At 34.2% G+C, this 22150-nt stretch overlaps 3 protein-coding genes across 3 annotated transcripts; 1 reads left to right on the top strand and 2 right to left on the bottom strand.

Annotated features, from left to right (window-relative positions):
- Positions 1 to 5254: 5254 nt before the first annotated feature.
- LOC130716578 (F-box/kelch-repeat protein At3g06240-like) lies at positions 5255 to 15016 on the bottom strand. Its single transcript, XM_057566548.1, has 4 exons — positions 14780 to 15016; positions 6331 to 6389; positions 5928 to 6124; positions 5255 to 5823 (listed from the first exon to the last, which is right to left on the bottom strand). The coding sequence occupies exons 1-4, from the start codon at positions 15014 to 15016 to the stop codon at positions 5255 to 5257; spliced, it is 1062 nt and encodes a 353-aa protein (XP_057422531.1).
- Positions 15017 to 15021: 5 nt separating this feature from the next.
- Positions 15022 to 15498, bottom strand: LOC130716568 (putative F-box protein At3g17500). Its single transcript, XM_057566537.1, has one exon. The coding sequence runs from the start codon at positions 15496 to 15498 to the stop codon at positions 15022 to 15024; it is 477 nt and encodes a 158-aa protein (XP_057422520.1).
- Positions 15499 to 19514: 4016 nt separating this feature from the next.
- On the top strand, positions 19515 to 20807 carry LOC130716558 (F-box/kelch-repeat protein At3g23880-like). The gene has a single exon (XM_057566525.1). The coding sequence runs from the start codon at positions 19515 to 19517 to the stop codon at positions 20805 to 20807; it is 1293 nt and encodes a 430-aa protein (XP_057422508.1).
- Positions 20808 to 22150: the final 1343 nt, after the last annotated feature.

The following is a 22150-nucleotide window of genomic DNA, read 5'->3' as shown; positions in this document are numbered from 1 at the left end:
TGGGAGAGAAAGTTATTTTACTTTCATTGCTTTCTAGAGTTTGCGTAGCATCTTTTATTTCCTGGCCTAGTTATTGATCCTACCATCTTATCTCAATGCCCTTTTTCTTCTGTGGTACATTTAACTGAAAAGCATATGTGAAGACACAATTATTTAAGACAAGAAACAGAACATGGTGGATTTCAATTTAATTCTTCTACAACTATTTTTGTGATATGTGATAATTCAAGCATTCTTGATCCATCAGTGTATTGAGACTAGCAAGCAAGTCATGAAGAATTTATCTCTGAATGATAGCTCAAGTGGTAAGAGTTAGAGACATAAGGGTAGGGTGAGATAAAGGGTGAAGGGTCCCGGGTTCGAACCTGGAGGAGGGATTAATTTACTAACATTTCTAACAACTAACATTTGCCTATAAAAAAAAAAGTCATGAAGAATTTATTGTATATCTTAATGAATTTCTTAAAGTAAGAGAGTTTATCTTAGATGACCAAATGAGCAGAAAATATTGTATGGAAGTTGCTTATTTCCTTCTATTTACACATACTACTTTGATTTAGAACTGAGTATCATATTTTCTTTTCAGCTCAGAGCCTAAAGAATATCTTCATTCAATTTTTGCTTTTTGGGTATTTAGACATTATGTTTTATTTAAAAAAAATTCCTATCTTGAATATAATCTTTCTAGCATTCATTTTTTGATAAGAAATACTCTATATTTTCTTTACATCTTTAGAGAAATGATTCACTGAACATCCAATTTAGTATATTGATTCATTAAGGAACTCCTCCAGTCCATATTCAGACATTTTCTTTTTGGGACACTGATTCTCCTTTCCCGTATGTTGGAAATGGAGTTTCTAAAGCATGCTTTTATATACACTCTTTATGCATAGGTTACTATGAGCAAGCACACTTATTTTTATATGAGCAGAAATATTGTTTGATTTACTAAATAATCCTTTTTCATTTTCCTTTTACCTTAATGTGGATGGGGATCCTTATTCCTGATAATATCAAAGATCAAATGTATCAAATGCATATAGGGATTATGGGACTACTACACTAGACTTTTGAGCAATTTGTCTCGTCCCATTTTTTTGTTTGTATTGAAAATTAATGGCTCTTTGAATTCTTTTGTGAAAGTAGTGAACTAGTCCATTACTAACACTTGTTAGATTTCTATTATTATTGAAATTGACATATGGCAAATGAAGTCTCGGAGTTTACCCTAAAATATTTTTTTCATTAGGAAGTGATAGTAAACTTTCTCTATACATACTGCAATCTGATAGCCAAAATAAACTGTTAAGGTTATGGGGCAAAGTTGTGCATTGGTCGAGCAACCATCCTTTGTCATTAAGTATCATGAATATGTCAAAGCCATTTGTTCCAAAAAATTTACCATGTTTGGTGAAACATAATGGAGAAAAGAAGTTTTGGGGAATGTTACAAGTAGAAAAAACAAATAACTTAGTCCAAGATGATTGCACTTTATATACTTTCATTATCCAAATCTCAGAGCCTGTTTGAATTTGTTTTGCATTTTATGTTTTTAAAAACTGTTCTTAGAACAATTTTAAAAAACTATTTTCAGAACAAAAATGAAAAAACTTGTTTGACAAATTTGTTTTGAAAATATGTTTTCTCATTTCTTTTTAATTTTTTTTTACATCGGAAAAATAAATTGCACCCACCAGGAATCCATCCCTGAACCCCCTCTACCCAACACATATGTCCCACAACTCGTACCACTTGAGCTATCTTAGGGGACATTTCTTTTTAAATCTTCATTATGTTTTAATTCCTTTTTATAATTTTTTTAAACAAATTGAAAACTTGGATATTTTTAAAATACAACCTTAGATAGATGTATTCATAGTTATGCTTTTCAATAATTTATTTTAATGGAAATAAATAGGAAATGATACCTGATGGTGTCAGTCGCAGTAGTAAAAAGATATTAATCTCTAAATTAAGAGTTCAATTTTTAAGAGCCGTACTCCTAAGGAGAACTTTGTCCTTCACCACACCCGAATTAAAGAGAAATTTAATAAAAAAATACAACATGATATTGGGATGAGTATATAATTCTAACTCCTTTGATTTAAAAATAATAATTTATAAGTAACCTACGTAAAAGAAAATTATAACTAAGCCTAAACTAATAACTATAGAAAAAAAATTGAGCATATTATTTACATATATGTCCGACGACTATATGATAAATTATATATATATATATATATATATATTTGAGTGGCAAAGTAGAAAAACCTACAGATTTGTGAAAGAAAAATAGAATTGATAAGTTTGAAATAATTACAGAGTTGTCATTAATGAATCCAACTTGTTCTCCTTCCCCGGGTGTTTTCAGAACGAAAAAACAAAAACAGCTTTGAATTGTTGTTGTTTTTTTGTTTTAAAATACAAAAAAAGAGAACTGTTTTGAAAACAATTATTTAAAAAACACGGAACTAAACAAGTTTTTTTGTTTTTTTATTTTATTTTTAAAAACAGTTATCAAACAAGCCCTCAGTCTTTGGAGTCCCAACACCCATGTAGCATAGGCTGAGACATTTTCCCATGACCTTCAAGTAATATCATTTATGTTGTAATTTCCCGGCTAAAATTGGTGACAAAGAAAATCTCTAACAAACACCTTTCTACCAAATCAAAGGCAATGATTGCATGAAGATTGGTTTCAGAATTAATAACCAACCAGTGCAGGGCCTTGTTCAAGAAGTACCCAATAGGATTGATATCACAACCATCCATTTTCGCATATGGAATAGGCTCCGGATAAAACAAGTAATGTGTTTTCGAGGAAAAAAATTAGAAACTTCATATAATCCAAAATCTCTAAAAGAACAAAACATTCTATAATTCATGTAATCCAACATAAATAAGATTAAAAGTAAATTTGTAAATGTGTTAGAGTATAAACACTAAATGAGTAAATATAAATTATATAATGGGTTGGAGATTTTTGAACTGAATAGTATAAAATAAAATAAAAATCTCAATATCATTGGGTTGGTACGTAAGGTGAATGGATTACATTTGATTAGTGTTGAAACATTAGAAACGAAGATAGAACTTGAAAATGGGATGCTTGAGGCTTAAATAAAAATATTGATTAAACAGTTTAGTTTTATGCAGTAGTATGATCAACGCTTGCATGACATTAAGAGATTGATTTCTTAAGCATCTGCCATATATATCCTATGCTTCAATGTGGAAGCAAGGATTTGAGGAATAATAACATGATCAGCTTCGCTTTTCTCATATTCAATTGACATTTAAAAGCTACTCACATTAGCTACTCTCTAAAATTAATTTTGACTTTGGAATCAATTGTAGAAAAATTTCTAAATATGTACCAAGTCTCACTTCGACTCAGAAGCAAATTCTTAGCCAAATCTATTTGATGCATTGGTTTCACTTCAGATGTAGACCAAACAAGCTCTGAAAGGCAATAGTGATGAGCTTCTGCCCAAACACTGGGATTGACATATATTCGCTTAATTATATGAACTGGTGAAGATGCAAAGTTGTGAATTTCGTTTGTAAGATAAATGACAATGTGTTGAGATTTGACTTTGAGATGTAAACATTAGTGACCAAAGGGATCATGGATATGAAACTTTAAACTTGGCATTGGCCAAGATGAATATTTCTATTTCTAAGAACATTTGGATCAATTTATCCTTCCTTAAAATCCATTCTAATCACAAAAGCTTCTTTTGGTTCTGAATTATACAGGGATTTCCAAATTAGATATAAACGAATATGAATATGCAGGAGCTTTGTGCACCGGGCTGCCCTTTTTTCATACCAGAAATGCAAGCAATTTGACATGCAGCGAAAATATCACATTCATCATCAATCACAGGGCAGACACCATCCTCAGCATACACATAATAGACAACCGAAACACAAAATAGATATAAATCAACCCCAAAATACACAAAACTCAAAATTGCAAGAGCTGGTCTTTATTTTCCATAACAAAAATGCTTGGAAGCTTCAAATTTGCCGCAACTATACAAAAAATGCAAGAAAATTGAAAAGCAGGAAAAATATCAAATTCATCATCATATGACACCATCCTCAGCATATACAAAATAGACAACCATTTTTATTTGTATAGGGGAAAAATTCCAGAAGCTAATTAGTCATTAAAATGTTCCCACTGTCTTGAAAGACTTGTGAACATGAGAATGTCCTTACCTCTATTCCACATTGGAGTGGGAGCGCTAACAAAATGAGCATAAAACTTGTTTTGAGCACATGTCACTGAGATCATATCAACTCCATCAATTTCATACACACAATATACATGTCCCTTATCATCCTTCACAGTTCACACAGATATGATGAGACTAAAATTTAGTTAATTCTTGCACGGTTGCACCATCACTGGCACTACCATACCTACGACAATCAAAATATCTAGAGATATGGCGAAACTGTATATGATAGATAACTTATGAACATTAGAATGATCAAGATGATTAAGATCGTCAGGATTACCATAACTTCAAGTCAAAATGAGTAACAACACAATATCTAACAAAAGTTAGGAACCATTTCTGTAGATAAAGATGCTAAAACTAACTCCAGCTAGGATTACCTAACTCATACATTAAAATATAACTAAGTTCAAAAGCCTGCATCGACTCCCAACTTACAGAAATCACGACTATAAGCAAACACTATTGGAGCGAGATGATTTAACACTGTATAAATAAAATTCTCTTCCAAATGGTAAGCTCTCTTCTTGCGATATCATCATTAAAGGCAAAGCCAAGACATGAAGTGTAACTGTCTAGAGCATTCTTGCACCCTTCATCACCTGCAAGAAAAGAGGAGTTTATTTTAAATGTCACCATATTATAATTTCTATAGGATCTTACTTTGAGAACTGTTATTTCACCCAGACCTTAGTTGTTTTTCTTGTATAACTTTCCACCAAAATTGCCTTTGTATATTCTAAGCACAAGCGAAATCAAATGTTTTTCATATCAATTGGTAAATTCAGTCCACCACCAAACCTCATTTTTCCTTGCAATTTCATGTGTCACACTTATGGAGAAAGAAATAAAATCTCTTAAGAAGGAGAAAGTACAAGATAATCTTCGTGTGTCATATCTTCTACATATAACTTCCATTTTTTGTTATGCATGATAAATAGTAATAAAATGATGAAAAGGATTGAAGAATTACATACACTAATTCTTATTGTCAGTTACTATCGGTCATCTTTACTTGCTTCCTCCAAGGCATTCGTCAGTTGGTCATCTTCACTTGCTTCTTCAAAGTCATTAGGGAGTGATAGTAAACTCTCTCTATACATACCACAATCTACGTGAATAAATTGTAGTCTATCAGGTGCCGGCCAAAGAGAGCACTGATCAAGCAGCCATCCTTTGTCATTAAGTATCATTAACCTTCCAGTGCCATTTGATCCAAAAATTTCACCATGTTTGGTGAAACATATTGGAAAAAAGACATTTTTGGGAATGTTACAAGTAGAAAAAGCAAATACCTTAGTCCAAGAAGACCGCACTTTATATTTTTTCATCATCCAAATCTCAGCCATTGAATCCATGTTACCCAGGTAACATAGGCTAAGACATTCTCCCAAGACCCTCAAATAATATGGTTTATGTTTCAATTTCCTGGCTAAATTATGTGACAAAGGAATCTCTGACAAACCATGCTGTACCAAATCAAAGGCAATAATCACTTCAAGCTTTGTATCATAAGACATAACCAACCAATGCAGAGCCTCATTCAAGTAGGACCCAACTCTTAAATCTTCATCAATACTCACATACAGAACACTAGTAACCTTATTACAGTCGAGGAATTTGTTCTCAATGAAAGAAATTCAATTATATTTGGATAATCACGATACATACAATCTTCGCGGTCAAAATGCATCATTCCTATAAGAACTAGCAAGTAGTCATCAGTTGAGGTGTCATAGCCAAAACCAGTTAGATATTCCAACATGGCCTCACCAAGGTTATCTTGTCCTTCAATTCGTCTCTGGGAACCAGTTGATGGATTCCATATAATGGTATTACCACATTCATAGGCTACAAGTGTAAATCCTCTGCAAGAACCCAAGAAATATGGTTCGTAGTCACGAGTATTCGTACCAGTACTATTGGGAAATGGAAGCGGAAATCTGAGTTTTACTAGAGAAGACTCATAATTGTGAAGTGGTGCATCTATATCTATGGACTCAATTTCAGAATCAGTAACTCTTCTAAGCCGATATCGGTGGAATCAGTACCTCTTCAATTGCCAAATCAGTACCTCAGTAGAATCTGTGGAATCAACTCTTCAGGGAGATTGGAGAAGAGAGAAGGGTTCTTCTGTAATTAAGTTTTACACAATCATTCAATCACATCTCTCAATTTTGTTAGTTTATAATTAATTTTGAATTTAATAATATTTAAAATAGGAAATGGAAGGATGTGATTAAATAGCTCTGTAAAACATTTAATCAGTGCATAAAAATTAATCTCAATATTGTAAATACCCACATTAATCTCAATAGTAAGTACCCAAAAAAAAAAGTAAGAGGTATAAAGTATAAGGAGACAAGAGGAGCCCTTGAGCCGAGGAAGCAAACAAGGTGATGTCACATGTTTACCCAAAATCTTAAAAGGATTGGGTTTAATCACTTATAATTTTCAACGTATCCATTCTTTTACGATACATCGGAAAACTCAACCTATCCATTTTTAACTAATGTTAAACTTCAACTCACACGGTCACACTTATTTTTTTATTTTTTTAAATAAACTCTACTTCAACTTGAAAGCACTTTCAATCCAACGGAACCTAGGAGTTACTTTCACATTTTCACATTGGAATTCGTGTTTTTCGATTGAAACTATTTTGGAACGCTTGTGAACTGAAAACTAAACACACACTTAGGCTCTGTTTGAATTTCCATTGGGTGAATGTGAAAGCACATTCACACAACTCAACAAATGCATTTCGTTGGATGAATGTGCATTGGAAATCATGATCTCAAATTTCAATGCTTCAAATAAATTTCCAAACTGAAAACCAAACAGGGACTTTAAAGACTTGTGAACCTGCGTTAAAATGTCCTTATCTCTATTCTACTCTTGAATGAGAGTGCTATCAAAATAAGCATAAAAGCTTGTTAAGAGCACATGTCATTGAGATCAAGCTATGAATACCAACCCATCAATCTCATACACAAAATACACTTGCCCCTTATCTTCCTCCACACAGATATGATTAAGCTAACATTTATTCAATCCTTGCACATTTGCAACACCACTGCCCTACATACAGCAATCAAAATATCTCAACATATTTGGTGAAACTGTATATGACAGATACCTTATGAATATCAGGATCATTAAGAGGTTAGAAAATGACAAGATGCGAGATTAATCCATATCATAACTTGATCGGTTTCAAGATGATTAAGATCAGCAGTATCACCATAATATCATGTCAAAGTAAGTAACAACACAATATCTTACAAAAGTCTGGAATAAATTTTGTAGATGAGGTACCTAAATACAGTACAAATAAGTAGAGATTGATCCTGATAACAAAGTAAACGAGATTAAGAAAAACAAATTTCAACTACAACAAGTCAAAAACAACATTAAGGGAAAACAGACAAATATGCTAAATAACATGTACTAACTCCTGCTAGGATTTCCCAAGTTATACTCTAAACTATGATTAAGTTCAGAAGCCTACCTTGGCTCCAACTTACTGAAATCACGACTAACCCAACACTACTGAAGCGAGATGATTTAAAATTGTATAAATAAAATTCTCTTCCAAATGCTAAGATCTCTTCTTGCAATATCATCATTTGAAGTCAAGTCAAGACATGAAGCATAATTGTATGAACTCTTGCACCTTACAAGGCCTGCAGGAAAAAGAAGAGCTTATTTTAAATGTCGCCATATAATAAATTCTATAGGATCTTAGTTTGAGAAGTGTTATTTCACCCCAGACCTTGGTTTTTTCTTATATAATTTTAGACCAAAATTGTCTTTGGCTATTCTATGCAAACATGAAACTCTGGCTTATAAAAAAAAAGTCTACCACCAAACTCATATTTCCTTGCAATTTTAGGTTTCACACTTATTTATGAAGAAATGTAATCGCTTAAGAAGGTGGGTGTGCAAGAAGATAGGTTAAGGAATCGTCTTGTAGTATCATATGTTGTACATATGACTTTCATTTTTTGTTATGCATGGTAAATAGTAATAAAATGGTGAAAAGGATTGAAGAATTACATACACTTATTCTTATTGTCAGATACTATTGGTCATCTTCACTTGTCTCCTCCTAGGAAATCGTCCGCTGGTCATCTTCACTTGATTCCACAAAGTCATTAGGGAGAGATAGTAAACTCTCTCTATACAAACCACAATGTAGTATACTCTTTCTTCTCTCACCAAACATCATATGGGGTTTGGACCATTTTGTGCTCTGATCAAGTAGCTGCCACCCTTTGTCATTAACTATCATTAATCTTCCAGAGCCATATGAACAAAACAATTCACCATGTTTGGTGAAACATATTGGATAAATGACATTGCGGGGAATGTTATAGGTAGAAAAAACAAATGACTTTGTCCAAGAGGACTGCACTTTATAGTCTTTCATAATCCAAATCTCAGTTGTTGAGTCTGTGTCACCCGGGTAACATAGGCTGAGAAACTCTCCCATGACCCTCAAATAATACAATTTATTTTCTAATTCCCTGACTAAAACTTGTGGTAAAGAAATCTCAGACAGACTCCTTTGTACCAAATCAAAGGCAATAATTACATGAAGTTTGGTTTCATAATAGGTTACCAACCAGTGCAGGGCATCGTTCAAGAAGGCCGCAATTTTGAGATCAGCACAACCCATATCCACATATTGAGCATAAGTACCCTCCTGGTTAAACCAGGAATTTTTATGCACTTTGACACAGTGTTATCAGACTCGGACCGGTGATCGACTCGGTCGAGGCACTGGGTCAATGAGTCAATGGTTCAACCACTGAGTTATTGGTTCGATTGTTTGACTCAGTTTATATTAAAAAATTATAATAATTTAAAATATAACCTTAGTATATCATATATATAAAATAATATGCATTATTCCTAACAAGAAGCAAAGTGGTGTAGTGAAAATTTGAATTAGCATATAAACAAGTTTAAAACATAATTCAATAATTAAGGTTTTGCTAATGCTACGCCATCAGCTAATAAATGATATTTCCACTTCAGGCTAACTAAAAAGATTATCAATTTGTCAATTTTTTACAACCAAAGCTTAGTATTCATATTCTTTAATTTGTCCTCAAAGAAAGGATAAGAAAACTTTACAATACTTAACTCATTCTATATTAAAGAAATTATATGAATTAATAATACTAACTTATATTAATTAATAACTTCATAATAAAAACACACAAATAATTTACTATTAAATATAATATATAAAAGTTATTATTATATATATATATATATAGCTAGAAGTATTAGTTGTTCGTTGCTTATTCAGTAATGATATATACACACCTCATTTTTAAAACACTTCATTTCCACCTCTTTTTGTTTCTATCTCTCTCCTCTTACCATCTATTACATCTCATACTTTCTCTATCTTACCTTTTCTTTTCTTCCTATCTCTATCATCATTCCACCTCTTCCACCTCAAAAGAGAGGTGTGTAAGTAACATTACTCTTGCTTATTAGTATTATTTATGGTACTTGTCAAATAATTTATTATTTCTCTTTATATATATAAAGAATGAAATGTATTCATGATAACAAAACAGTGCCTAGCCTAGTGGTAAGGACCATAACATTTAACCTTGAGAGAGTGTATTCAAATCCAAGCTAGGCCCTTTTTCTAAATTTTTTTCATCAGTAATAAGGTGACCCCTAATGTGGACCACTTTTAAAGTGGTCTAATTTTAGACCACTTTTTTTAACCTACTATAATAGGTCAACACATCTTTTTTTTAAAGATATTTAATATATGACAAATTTTTAATGATGTTTTTTCTTAAAAAATATAATGTGTTGACCTGCTATACCCAGTCAAAGTAGGTGGTGTAAAATTACACCACCTAAAAATGGTGCATATTAGGTTCTCTCGTGTATTAATTTAATAATTATTTTTGTGTATATGTGTGTCTATTGTTAAGATGTACCAAAAAAAATTAAATACTTTCATTTATGTTTAAAATTTTATTTTGGCCCCTCCATATTAATTTTTTTAGTTCCGCCGTATTTAGCTTGATCTCAATGACATGTGCTCTTAACAAGCTTTTATGCTTATTTTGATAGCACTCCCATTCAAGAGTAGAATAGAGATAAGGACATTTTAACTCAGGTTCACAAGTCTTTTAAGTCCATGTTTGGTTTTCAGTTTGGAAATTTGTTTGAAGCATTGGAATTCGAGATCATGATTTCCAATGCACATTCATCCAACGAAATGCATTTGTTGAGTTGTGTGAATGTGCTTTCACATTCACCCAATGGAAATTCAAATAGAGCCTAAGTGTGTGTTTAGTTTTCAGTTTACAAGCGTTCCAAAATAGTTTCAATCGAAAAACACGAATTCCAATGTGAAAATGTGAAAGTAACTCCTAGGTTCCGTTGGATTGGAAGTGCTTTCAAGTTGAAGTAGAGTTTATTTATAAAAATAAAAAAATAAGTGTGACCGTGTGAGTTGAAGTTTAACATTAGTTAAAAATGGATAGGTTGAGTTTTCCGATGTATCGTAAAAGAATGGATACGTTGAAAATTATAAGTGATTAAACCCAATCCTTTTAAGATTTTGGGTAAACATGTGACATCACCTTGTTTGCTTCCTCGGCTCAAGGGCTCCTCTTGTCTCCTTATACTTTATACCTCTTACTTTTTTTTTTAGGTACTTACTATTGAGATTAATGTGGGTATTTACAATATTGAGATTAATTTTTATGCACTGATTAAATGTTTTACAGAGTTATTTAATCACATCCTTCCATTTCCTATTTTAAATATTATTAAATTCAAAATTAATTATAAACTAGCAAAATTGAGAGATGTGATTGAATGATTGTGTAAAACTTAATTACAATGTCAAAGGGCATATAAATTAATCTCGACCGGTTGAACCGGGAATCGGACCCTAGACCGGTTCGAGCCGAGCATCGGATCGGCCATGCAAGCTGCTCGGTGTGAACCGGTCAACTCGGCCGGTTTTTATGGTTGAACCGGAGACTCGGCCAATCTTGGTTGAACCGACGAGTCTTTTTTTATTTTCAGCATTTTTTTTTTGAAAGTTCCCAGCATTTATTACTTAATACACATACTCATTGGAAATGAAGCCTCAAACAAATTTTAAATGTGGCATTGTGGGGCAGGCGGTGCTATTGTGGGCATATGTGTGACATTCCAACATGCACTGTATCAATTTTAATGTTTCTCCAATTTTACCTTTTTTTCTATTTATTGCAACTGTCGACCTTTCTTTTCTCATTTTAGGATTATTGTTAAGGGAATTGGTTTCTGTAGATGGATAATGCTTTAACATATTTTCCAATGGAGAAAGAGAGAGAGTTGAAGAGTGAAGACAGGGCATTGGTTAAAACTTAAAATATAAGTATTATTTTGTAAAAACTGGTTGATATGGGAATCGAACCCTTGCTATGGAGATAAAAAATGAAGGCCTCAGCCGCTGGGACAATACTTCATGTTAAATATTGTGTTCACTGTTATATATATATAACAATATAAGAGAAATAAAATACCCTATTACTCTTTATAATCTATAAGATTTTTCTAGGAATTGGGGGGCCATTGCCCTCCCCTGTCCTAACCTAGTACCGCCACTGTGAATACCAACCCATCAATCTCATACACAAAATACACTTGCCCCTTATCTTCCTCCACACAGATATGATTAAGCTAACATTTATTCAATCCTTGCACATTTGCAACACCACTACCCTACATACAGCAATCAAAATATCTCAACATATTTGGTGAAACTGTATATGACAGATACCTTATGAATATCAGGATCATTAAGAGGTTAGAAAATGACAAGATGCGAGATTAATCCATATCATAAATTGATCGGTTTCAAGATGATTAAGATCAGCAGTATCACCATAATATCATGTCAAAGTAAGTAACAACACAATATCTTACAAAAGTCTGGAATAAATTTTGTAGATGAGGTACCTAAATACAGTACAAATAAGTAGAGATTGATCCTGATAACAAAGTAAACGAGATTAAGAAAAACAAATTTCAACTACAACAAGTCAAAAACAACATTAAGGGAAAACAGACAAATATGCTAAATAACATGTACTAACTCCTGCTAGGATTTCCCAAGTTATACTCTAAACTATGATTAAGTTCAGAAGCCTATGAAGGTATGAAAAACGGTAGAAAGGGGGGGTTTGAATAACGTTTTCAAGATAAAGCTTCCACCTTAAAGATTTTGACAAATCTTTCGAGAACTTAAGTGCTAAAGATAAGAGATAGAAAAGCACACAAGGATTTTATCCTGGTTCACTTGATAAATCACTCAAGCTACTCCAGTCCACCCGTTAAGGTGATTTCTTCCTTCTTAGAATGAAGGCAATCCACTAATCAGGTAAGAGTTACAACTGCACTTGAAACCTACAAGTGACTAACAATTACACTGACTTAGCTCACACTAAGATTCACTCTCTTAGTCTTCTCTAGGATCCGATCAACCTTGATCTCCTAAAGGAACTAAACAAAACTGTTTATCAAAGAATTGTTTACAAGAGATTTGCTTCTAAAAAGCTAATAGTAAACTCAATGAATTTCAGATGAAAGAAAGCTTAGAAGAATTTGAATTTGTCTTGCGCGTATGTGAATGCTTCTAGCCGCTTCTTTCAGTCTTCAGCCTCTTTATATACTCCAAGGATTAGGGTTGAGCGTTGCATGGGAAATGCTACCGTTGGAGGGCAGTTCTGGAAAATCCAGCTTCTGCTGTGTCTGAGACTGTTAGGTAGGTCGTCAGGAAGGTACAGTTGCTTTTGTACTTGGATAGCGACTTGACCTTTAAACCTAGGAGACTTCTGATCAGGGGAAAGCTTCATGTTGGAACTTGTGAAGCCGGTTGATCAGAGTCAGAGGGAAAGCCCAGATCCTCTGACCATTGTTTCTTCTGATTCTGAACTCAGAGGGAAGTACATGGTCTTCAGAGTATCTTGCTTCTGGACATCAGAGTTTCCACTATTCAGCTTCTGGATCTTCAGAGTCTTCTACGCCATCAGAATATCTGAGCCTTCAGTGTTTCTTGGTTATCAGACTTTTTGGATCTTCAGAACTTCTAGTGACTGAGTCCACATCAGAGTTTGTGTAGCTTCAGAACTTCTGAAGCTTTTTCCACTGTTCATATTGAACATGGTCAATGCGAAAGCGTTGCTTGGGACACTCTTTAAGCACAGTGCTTCTGATTTGTGTGAGATAGAATAGAGGTCAGAGCCTGTTAATAGCACACTCAGAAAAACACGTTAGAGTACCACAATTGTTCATATCAAAAGGTTAACTTGTAATCATCAAAACATAGAGTTGTACTACTAGATCAAAACTTGATCTTACAGCCTACCTTGGCTCCAACTTACTGAAATCACGACTAACCCAACACTACTGAAGCGAGATGATTTAAAATTGTATAAATAAAATTCTCTTCCAAATGCTAAGATCTCTTCTTGCAATATCATCATTTGAAGTCAAGTCAAGACATGAAGCATAATTGTGTGAACTCTTGCACCTTACAAGGCCTGCAGGAAAAAGAAGAGCTTATTTTAAATGTCGCCATATAATAAATTCTATAGGATCTTAGTTTGAGAAGTGTTATTTCACCCCAGACCTTGGTTTTTTCTTATATAATTTTAGACCAAAATTGTCTTTGGCTATTCTATGCAAACATGAAACTCTGGCTTATAAAAAAAAGTCTACCACCAAACTCATATTTCCTTGCAATTTTAGGTTTCACACTTATTTATGAAGAAATGTAATCACTTAAGAAGGTGGGTGTGCAAGAAGATAGGTTAAGGAATCGTCTTGTAGTATCATATGTTGTACATATGACTTTCATTTTTTGTTATGCATGGTAAATAGTAATAAAATGGTGAAAAGGATTGAAGAATTACATACACTTATTCTTATTGTCAGATACTATTGGTCATCTTCACTTGTCTCCTCCTAGGAAATCGTCCGCTGGTCATCTTCACTTGATTCCACAAAGTCATTAGGGAGAGATAGTAAACTCTCTCTATACAATCCACAATGTAGTATACTCTCTCTCTTCTCTCACCAAACATCATATGGGGTTTGGACCATTTTGTGCTCTGATCAAGTAGCTGCCACCCTTTGTCATTAACTATCATTAATCTTCCAGAGCCATATGAACAAAACAATTCACCATGTTTGGTGAAACATATTGGATAAATGACATTGCGGGGAATGCTATAGGTAGAAAAAACAAATGACTTTGTCCAAGAGGACTGCACTTTATAGTCTTTCATAATCCAAATCTCAGTTGTTGAGTCTGTGTCACCCGGGTAACATAGGCTGAGAAACTCTCCCATGACCCTCAAATAATACAATTTATTTTCTAATTCCCTGACTAAAACTTGTGGTAAAGAAATCTCAGACAAACTCCTCTGTACCAAATCAAAGGCAATAATTACATGAAGTTTGGTTTCATAATAGGTAACTACCAAGTGCAGGGCATCGTTCAAGAAGGCCGCAATTTTGAGATCAGCACAACCCATATCCACATATTGAGCATAAGTACCCTCCTGGTTAAACCAGGAATTTTTTTTCATGGAAAAAATGCGAATGGTAGTAGGAAAATCAGGTACATCCTGTGGATAATAGTCTTCAGGAATCACCATCATAAGAACGAGCAAGTAGTCATCCGTTGATTTGTCATACCCAAAACCAGTTGGATACATAGCAATCATCTCATCATCTCATCAAGGTCGTCTGCAATTCTTCTCTGCTCTCCGGTTGATGGATTCCATACAATGACATCACCCTGTGGATATGCTACAAGAACAAACCCTCTACATGAACCCACAAACTCAACATCGCTAGGGGGGTCAAGACCAAAAACATATTCCTCACGGGGTGGTGGAAGCGGAAATTTGAGGTTTACTACACAGGAATTGTCTCGAAGTGATGCATCTACATCTATGGACTCAACTTCAGAATCATTGCCTTTCGTAAGACATCGGCGAGTGGGTGAAGCAGATATATCATAGTGAGATTTACCTAATTTGGGATCGGAAATGAGAGACAACCACGATTTGCATACCGATTTGAAACGAACCAGAGATCTCACCGGTAACCTCAGCAGAATTTGTGGAATCAACTCCTCAGGGAGATGGGAGATGAGAGAGGGGCTCTTCGTGCTCCTTTGTCGCTGCTCGTTCATCTCTCAGCTATATATCTTCAATCACTGGTCGACGACAATCTCCTAGTCGATGTCAAACCTGGAATGCTTCCTTCAATGTGTGTTACCCTCCTTGTACCTAGAACCATGAATGTTTCGTTGTGTTTTTCTGATTTTCATCTCTAACTATTCACTGCGCGGACACAGGGAAATGTATATTTTTTATTCTCTCCTCATTTTATCGGTTTTGTATAATAATTATAATTATAATAAAAGTTAATATATTTAATGGAGTTACATTAGTATTAATAATGATATTATATTAGTTATTATTTATTGTTGTATATTCTTAATTATATGAATTTTTTGTTTAAGTTCTTCCAAGAATCAGACAGTACGGATTTCCCTGCTTCCGACGGTGGTACATAACTTTGATTGACCTAGCTTGCAGAATAGAGTTACGTTGAGCAAAAGAATCATTGAGTTTGGATGTACTTACAAAAGACACTCTGGCATTAAAGTCAGTGAAAGATAAAAAAGAGTATGAGAAGAACTCATAATATAATGAGCAATGTGTGTAAATGAATGTTTACACTTGTATTTATATGCTAGAAATTGTCACAACCGTATTTGCAAGTCATTTAATTTGGAAACCCTGTGAAAGGGTTTCTGAGAACATGGTTGATTGTGGGCCTTGGGCAACCGTGTATAAGTGTATCTTCATGCGGTAGATCGACCTTAGTTGAGACTTGATGTTCCTTAATTGAATTATTTATCTTCCTTTATAATACTCATTTAGTTGCAAGAACTTCATACCAGTTGAAATACTTTTAAACATTTTGGCATTTTTTGCCGGCCAAAACAACTTGTTTCTTAGATCGCATTTGGTAACCGAATCGGACATGATAGAATAAGGAATCATGTTCTTGTATCATGTGTTGTACATATGACTTCTCATTTTTCACTATGCATGATAAATAGTCATTTTTGGTGGAGGTGTTTCGTGTGATTATTTTGTTCATGTCTCGCCTTGAAGAACTTCCTTTAGATGTTCTGGAGTGGTGATTTCAAGCTTGAAATTTGACCCCCAAATGCATTTTCACATCTATATTCTGATTTCTTAAATTTGGAATGGAGGTGAGGAAAAAGAGGAGATGTTTGGGGAGAGAGGGGTGCGGATGGGGGGAAAGAGATGAGGGGGGTGGAGGAAGAAATGAGAAGATGGTGGAAGAGGGTGGTGGTTGTGGTCGTGGGTGTGAAAATGAAGAAGAGGAGAAGATGTGGCTAAAAAAAAGTAAAATAAAAATAACATGAGAAAGAGGATGACTCTCTCTCTCTCTCTCTCTCTCTCTCTCTCTCTCTCTCCCCCATAATTATCACTTTATTTCCTAATTACCATTCTCTCTTCTAGTTGGTGGCCAACTCATTTTAAAAAAATCCACGTCAGCAAACAATTTTAGTGTTTGGATGGAAATTTAGGGCTGTCCATCGGTCGGGTTCGGGCCCAAAAATCCCAAACCGACCTATACCGCACACACAAAACTGGGCCTGCAACCGACTGTGAGAAGTTTTAGTTTAGGTCAGTTTCGGGTTGGTCGGGCGGGTTCTATCGGGTTTCTTACCAGATCTTTGGCAAACAATTACCCACACTTTACTACCCTAATTTCATTCAATTTCAGAGCAGAAAGAGATTGTTCAGATTAGATCCAGAGACACCAAGAACAAGCTTTCCATTCCTTTCCTCATGCGAAAGAGATTGTTCATTTCATCCTTGCGATTTCACATCAGAATCGATGATTGGCGTTTTGGAGCAAAATGAAGATGAACAAACTCTTTCGGGTGAGAGAAGTGTGGAGGATGAAGCGATGGAGTGGTGGAGGTGGCGGAGGTGGCGGGTGGCTGAGAATCAGAGGGTGAGAGAGGTGGTGGAGTGGCTAGGGTTTCTGAGAATCAGAGAGTGAGAGAGGTGGTGGAGTGGCGGCTGAGGCTTGAGTGAGCGAGGTAGTGAAGTGGCAACTGAGAGTCAGAGAGGTAGTGGAGTTGGAGGCTGAGAATCAGAGAGTGAGAGAGGTGGCGGCGGCGTAGAGTGGCTAGCTAGGGTTTCTGAGAAATGAGAATCAGAGAGTGAGAGAGGTGGTGTAGTGGCTAGGGTTAGGTTAGTTTCTGAATATATATGGCTAGGGTTGGGCTGAACGTTTTTTTTTTATGGGATTGGGCTGGGTCGATTGGTAAGTGGTAAGGTTTTTTTTATTTAATAGTTGGTTCGGTTGGGTCAATCGGTTCAAACCCTAAACCGAACTCAACCGAACCAAACCAAATCAAACAGATTTTTTCCATAAGCCAACCCGCCAACCGACCCGTCCGAACCGAGATGGCCCTTTTTTGTAGCGGGCCGGTCGGTTTTGGGTGGGCCCAAAGTTTCTGGATAGGCCAAGGAAAATTAAGGAGACTCTAAAAGTGTTGACTTAAGATAACGTTGGGAGTAAAAGTATATTATTTTTAAAGTTTAAGGACCATGTTTACACATATCACATTTGTGGGTGGCCAATTGCTCGTAAGTAAAAGAAAAAATACATATTCGTAGACAAAGATATAAGAAATAAAAAAATTGGAAAAGCGGCAACCTAACAAAAAGAATAAAATACACTCACCCCCTTAAGATATGTGAGAATAACACTTAGTTTCATTCTTTTGTAAAATAAACACTCCACCCCAGGAATAATCTCAAAATTAAACTCAACTTCACACTTCATCTCACTCCCTTTAACATTATCCAAATGATGTAAAATAATTTTATATAAATATAAATAATAAATAGATAAAATTATCTATTAAAAAATAATAAATATATTATAAAATATAAATATTGTGGTCAGGATATGATAAGAGCAAAATAAGATAAATGATTGGATAAGAACATAGTATAATAAGAGCAGGATAAACCCTTATTATATCATGTGTTTGAGGTGGACAATATATTGATAGGATATGGTACAAACAATGAAAACAAATCAAATTTTCCATTGAAATAAAAGATGCATAGTATTTATTAAAATTTAATTTTCATAATATTTTTTCTTAGAGTGATTAGAATTAAATTGATTATTATTAATTAGACTATTTTAGTTTTTTTCAAAGGGACTCTATTTTAATTAAAACTATTATATATGTAACCAATGAGTTTTAACTTATTAGGGGTAAGTGATCATTGATAAAAATTAATCAAATTTTTAAAAAATTATTAAAAGATATTATTCCTAATTATATTTCTAATTATAATTATATAAGTAGAGAAATAATTTTAAATAATATCATATGATAATATAAATTCGTCTATATTTACGATTAAAATTTACATATATATATATATATATATATATGTGAGTAGCATATTTTATTATTAGTGAAGAATGATTTTGTGTAATTTTACTATAATATAAATAACGAAAAATAATATTAACTAAGTAGTAGTAAGTCATAATGAAAATTTAATTATTTTATATGAGTAAATACAATATTTTCACCATTTATAAATTAGGTTATTTTTTAATTAAATTTATTAGTAACTAAATAATTTTAACTTAACAATAACTACTAGTAATTGATGAGTAATAAAATTAAAATTTTATTAAAATCAAAAAATTATGTTTACTAATATAAAGGTTGAAATTAATTTTGAGTTATGGTAATAAATAAATAAAAAAACTGATATTCCATATTGTCTGGATAATTTTTATCTGACTCTTTTCTCATGATAACTTTTACAGATGATAAACATGTTAAGATAAGGAATATGATATTATTATCTTATCATGATGACGCAACAAACAAAATATTACAATATGATAAGATTACTACTATCCAACCTATTCTACGATGTCTGATTATCCTATAAATATATGATAATATATTTGTGAGAAGTGACAACAGAACAGAGACCTCTAGAACACCCTCTCACTCCCTCTCTCTTTGCTCTACTGAAGCTTTGTATCAGCATGGAGAAGAAGGAAACATAGAAGGAGAAGAAGAAACCCAACCTCATCGAGTTGATTCCTGAAATGACCGGTCTTTCTTCTGATCATAAGAACAAGAAGATGAGGATCAACGACAAAGAGAACCAGAACATCGTCGCTCTCCCTGAGGATTTGATTCCACTTATTCTGGTGAGGTTACCTGTTCGATCTCTCCTCCGCTTCAAATCGGTGTGTAAGTTGTGGCTGTCTCTGATTTCAAACACCCAATTCGCAAAATCACATTTTGATCTAGCTGCTGCACCCACTCACCGTCTTCTTCTCAAAAGAATCAATGGTGGTTCTGAAATTCAATCATTGGATTTTGAAGCATCGCTTCGCGACGATTCTGCTGTGGTAAACCTCAAATTCCCACCCTACAATGCTCCATTTTTTCTAACTTTAGGTTCTTGCAGAGGTTTTATTCTGTTGACAAAAACGATGGGTCGGTCAGAAGGTGATCTCATTTTGTGGAACCCTTCAAATGGTTTCCACAGAGAAATTCAAGCAACCTATGGCTATGATGACTGGGACTCATGGTATCACCCATCATCAACCCGTGTCCGCCAAGGAATTCCTCGTTATGTCGGTTGTTTTGTGTCTGGTTTTCTGTATGGTTTTGGATATGATCAGTCCAACGATGACTATTTTCTTGTTTTGATACGATTTGGTAGACATGAACCTCAAGCAATTGAGCATGGAGATGACGACCTTATTGTTTGTATGACATATGGTGGACCTAAAGTGACTACATTTTCGCGGCCTCGGATTGAGGTTTTGTCTCTTAAAACCAATGTCCCCTCCTTCATTTATGGCGAAGAGCTTGAATATGTGGAGCTCGGACGTCAGTCAGCATCTGGTTTGTTCTTGAATCAGTCCCTGCATTGGTTGGTCAAATCCAAGGCTATAGGGCTTCATGTAATCATTGCCTTTGATTTGGTTGAGAGGAGTTTATCGGAGATTCCTCTGACACCTGATTTGGCACAAGAATTGACAACACTTGAAAATTATCATTTGACGGTACTGGGAGGATGTCTTGGTTTGTGTTGTAATGATGTTGGTGATGACCATGAAATGACTGAGATATGGGTCATGAAAGAGTATAGAGTGCAGTCTTCTTGGACTAGATCTTTTGTTCTGCCTGAGTATGACTTTATACCAATATGCTTCACTGTAGGTGGTGGTGTTTTTGGATCAGATAGTAGTAAAAGATTTGAGAAATTTGATGATAACGGAGAACTACTGGAGGATCACACATATGGACAAGAGAACGAAGTTGTTTCTAAATGTTTTGGCATGTACAGGGAGACCCTACTAACACTCCCTAGTGAACTATCATGACCTTGAGGAAGCACATGAAGACAACTGTCAGTACCTAGAAACAAGGAAAAATTAGTAAGCAATGTTCTCCAACCCTTTTTATTTCATTGTTCTAGTTCATCTTGTATTATGAAAAACTCAAAGCTATATGCATAATACCTAATACATGAAAATGATACCTTAAACCTATTGTTGTGCTCTCCCTTTCTAACTTAAGAATATTTCCTATTTGTTAAAAACTGATAATTGGAATTGCAAGGAAAGATGAGATTTGGTGTTGGATTGAATTCACTGAAAAATTGTTTGATGCCTTGACTACTCAGAAACATTAAAGGCTATTTGCCATATGAACTCATGTTTCTCACAAGCCACAAAGTAGCTATAATATTGTATATATTATCCTTGATGCCATACTCCTGGTTTTTCTTCAAATGACGATATTGTGTTAGAGAATGTCATATGTATCATCTGATATTAAACAATCTAGTGTGAATGCAGCACTAGTGTATGTTTAAGTAAGGATTTGGATTCCAGTAAAATTGAAGTTTGAAGCATACTTTCATATTTAATTATGCTTCGAAGTAGGATTTATCAAACTTTATTTGTAGTAAGTGCCGGTTAGTTAGCATCGTTTTCTCTAGGTAATGTTATTGTGCTTACACTCTATTTCTCTTACCCTCTTTTACACGGTTTTCATGTTACTTACTTAGGGTGTCTTTTCTGCAAGCTATTGTGCTCTTGCATCCATTGGCGTTGAAGTTGTGAAGATATTGTTGATCTTAACCATATGAGAGCTAAAAGATCGTGATGTAGCAATGGGGTGAAATTGTTGAAACTAATCAAGTTGTGATCTTCATTGATCTCACATGTAATTGATTTAACCGCTTCATCACTTTGATTTCGAATTGATTAGGTTTTCTATGATAGCTCCTGACATACTTTGCAGTTTTTGTCAGTAGCTCGTATTTTTTGTAATTCAATTTCTAAAGTAGGGAAAACTTTCATTGTGCTAAACCCCTTTGGATAAGTGGTGTAGAATCCTTGCTGTATTTGATAAATGTTTGATTTCTAAAGAGATTTTGGAGCAAAATGGCCATTGGTATTTTTTTGTGAGCACATGGTGCTTATGGGTGTAGTTTAATGCCTGAACTGAGACTTCTTAATGAAAAACATGACTTCAGTAGTGCATCATGCATGGCTTTCTTGTTTAGATAGATATATATATAATAATTGTAAGTTACATTTTAACTTTAGTGTGTTACTGATTGCATGGTAATTGATTGTATTACTAATTGAATCAGCTAGTATTGCAGGCAATAAATTAGCTTCCTTTATTGTAGCATTCATTTTCTACATGATTATTG

The sequence above is a fragment of the Lotus japonicus genome, chromosome 1 (genome assembly GCF_012489685.1).
Source record: "Lotus japonicus ecotype B-129 chromosome 1, LjGifu_v1.2".
Classification (NCBI taxonomy): domain Eukaryota; kingdom Viridiplantae; phylum Streptophyta; class Magnoliopsida; order Fabales; family Fabaceae; genus Lotus; species Lotus japonicus.
The sequence above is the reverse complement of the archived record's forward strand: the minus strand, read 5'-3'. Positions and strand labels throughout refer to the sequence as shown.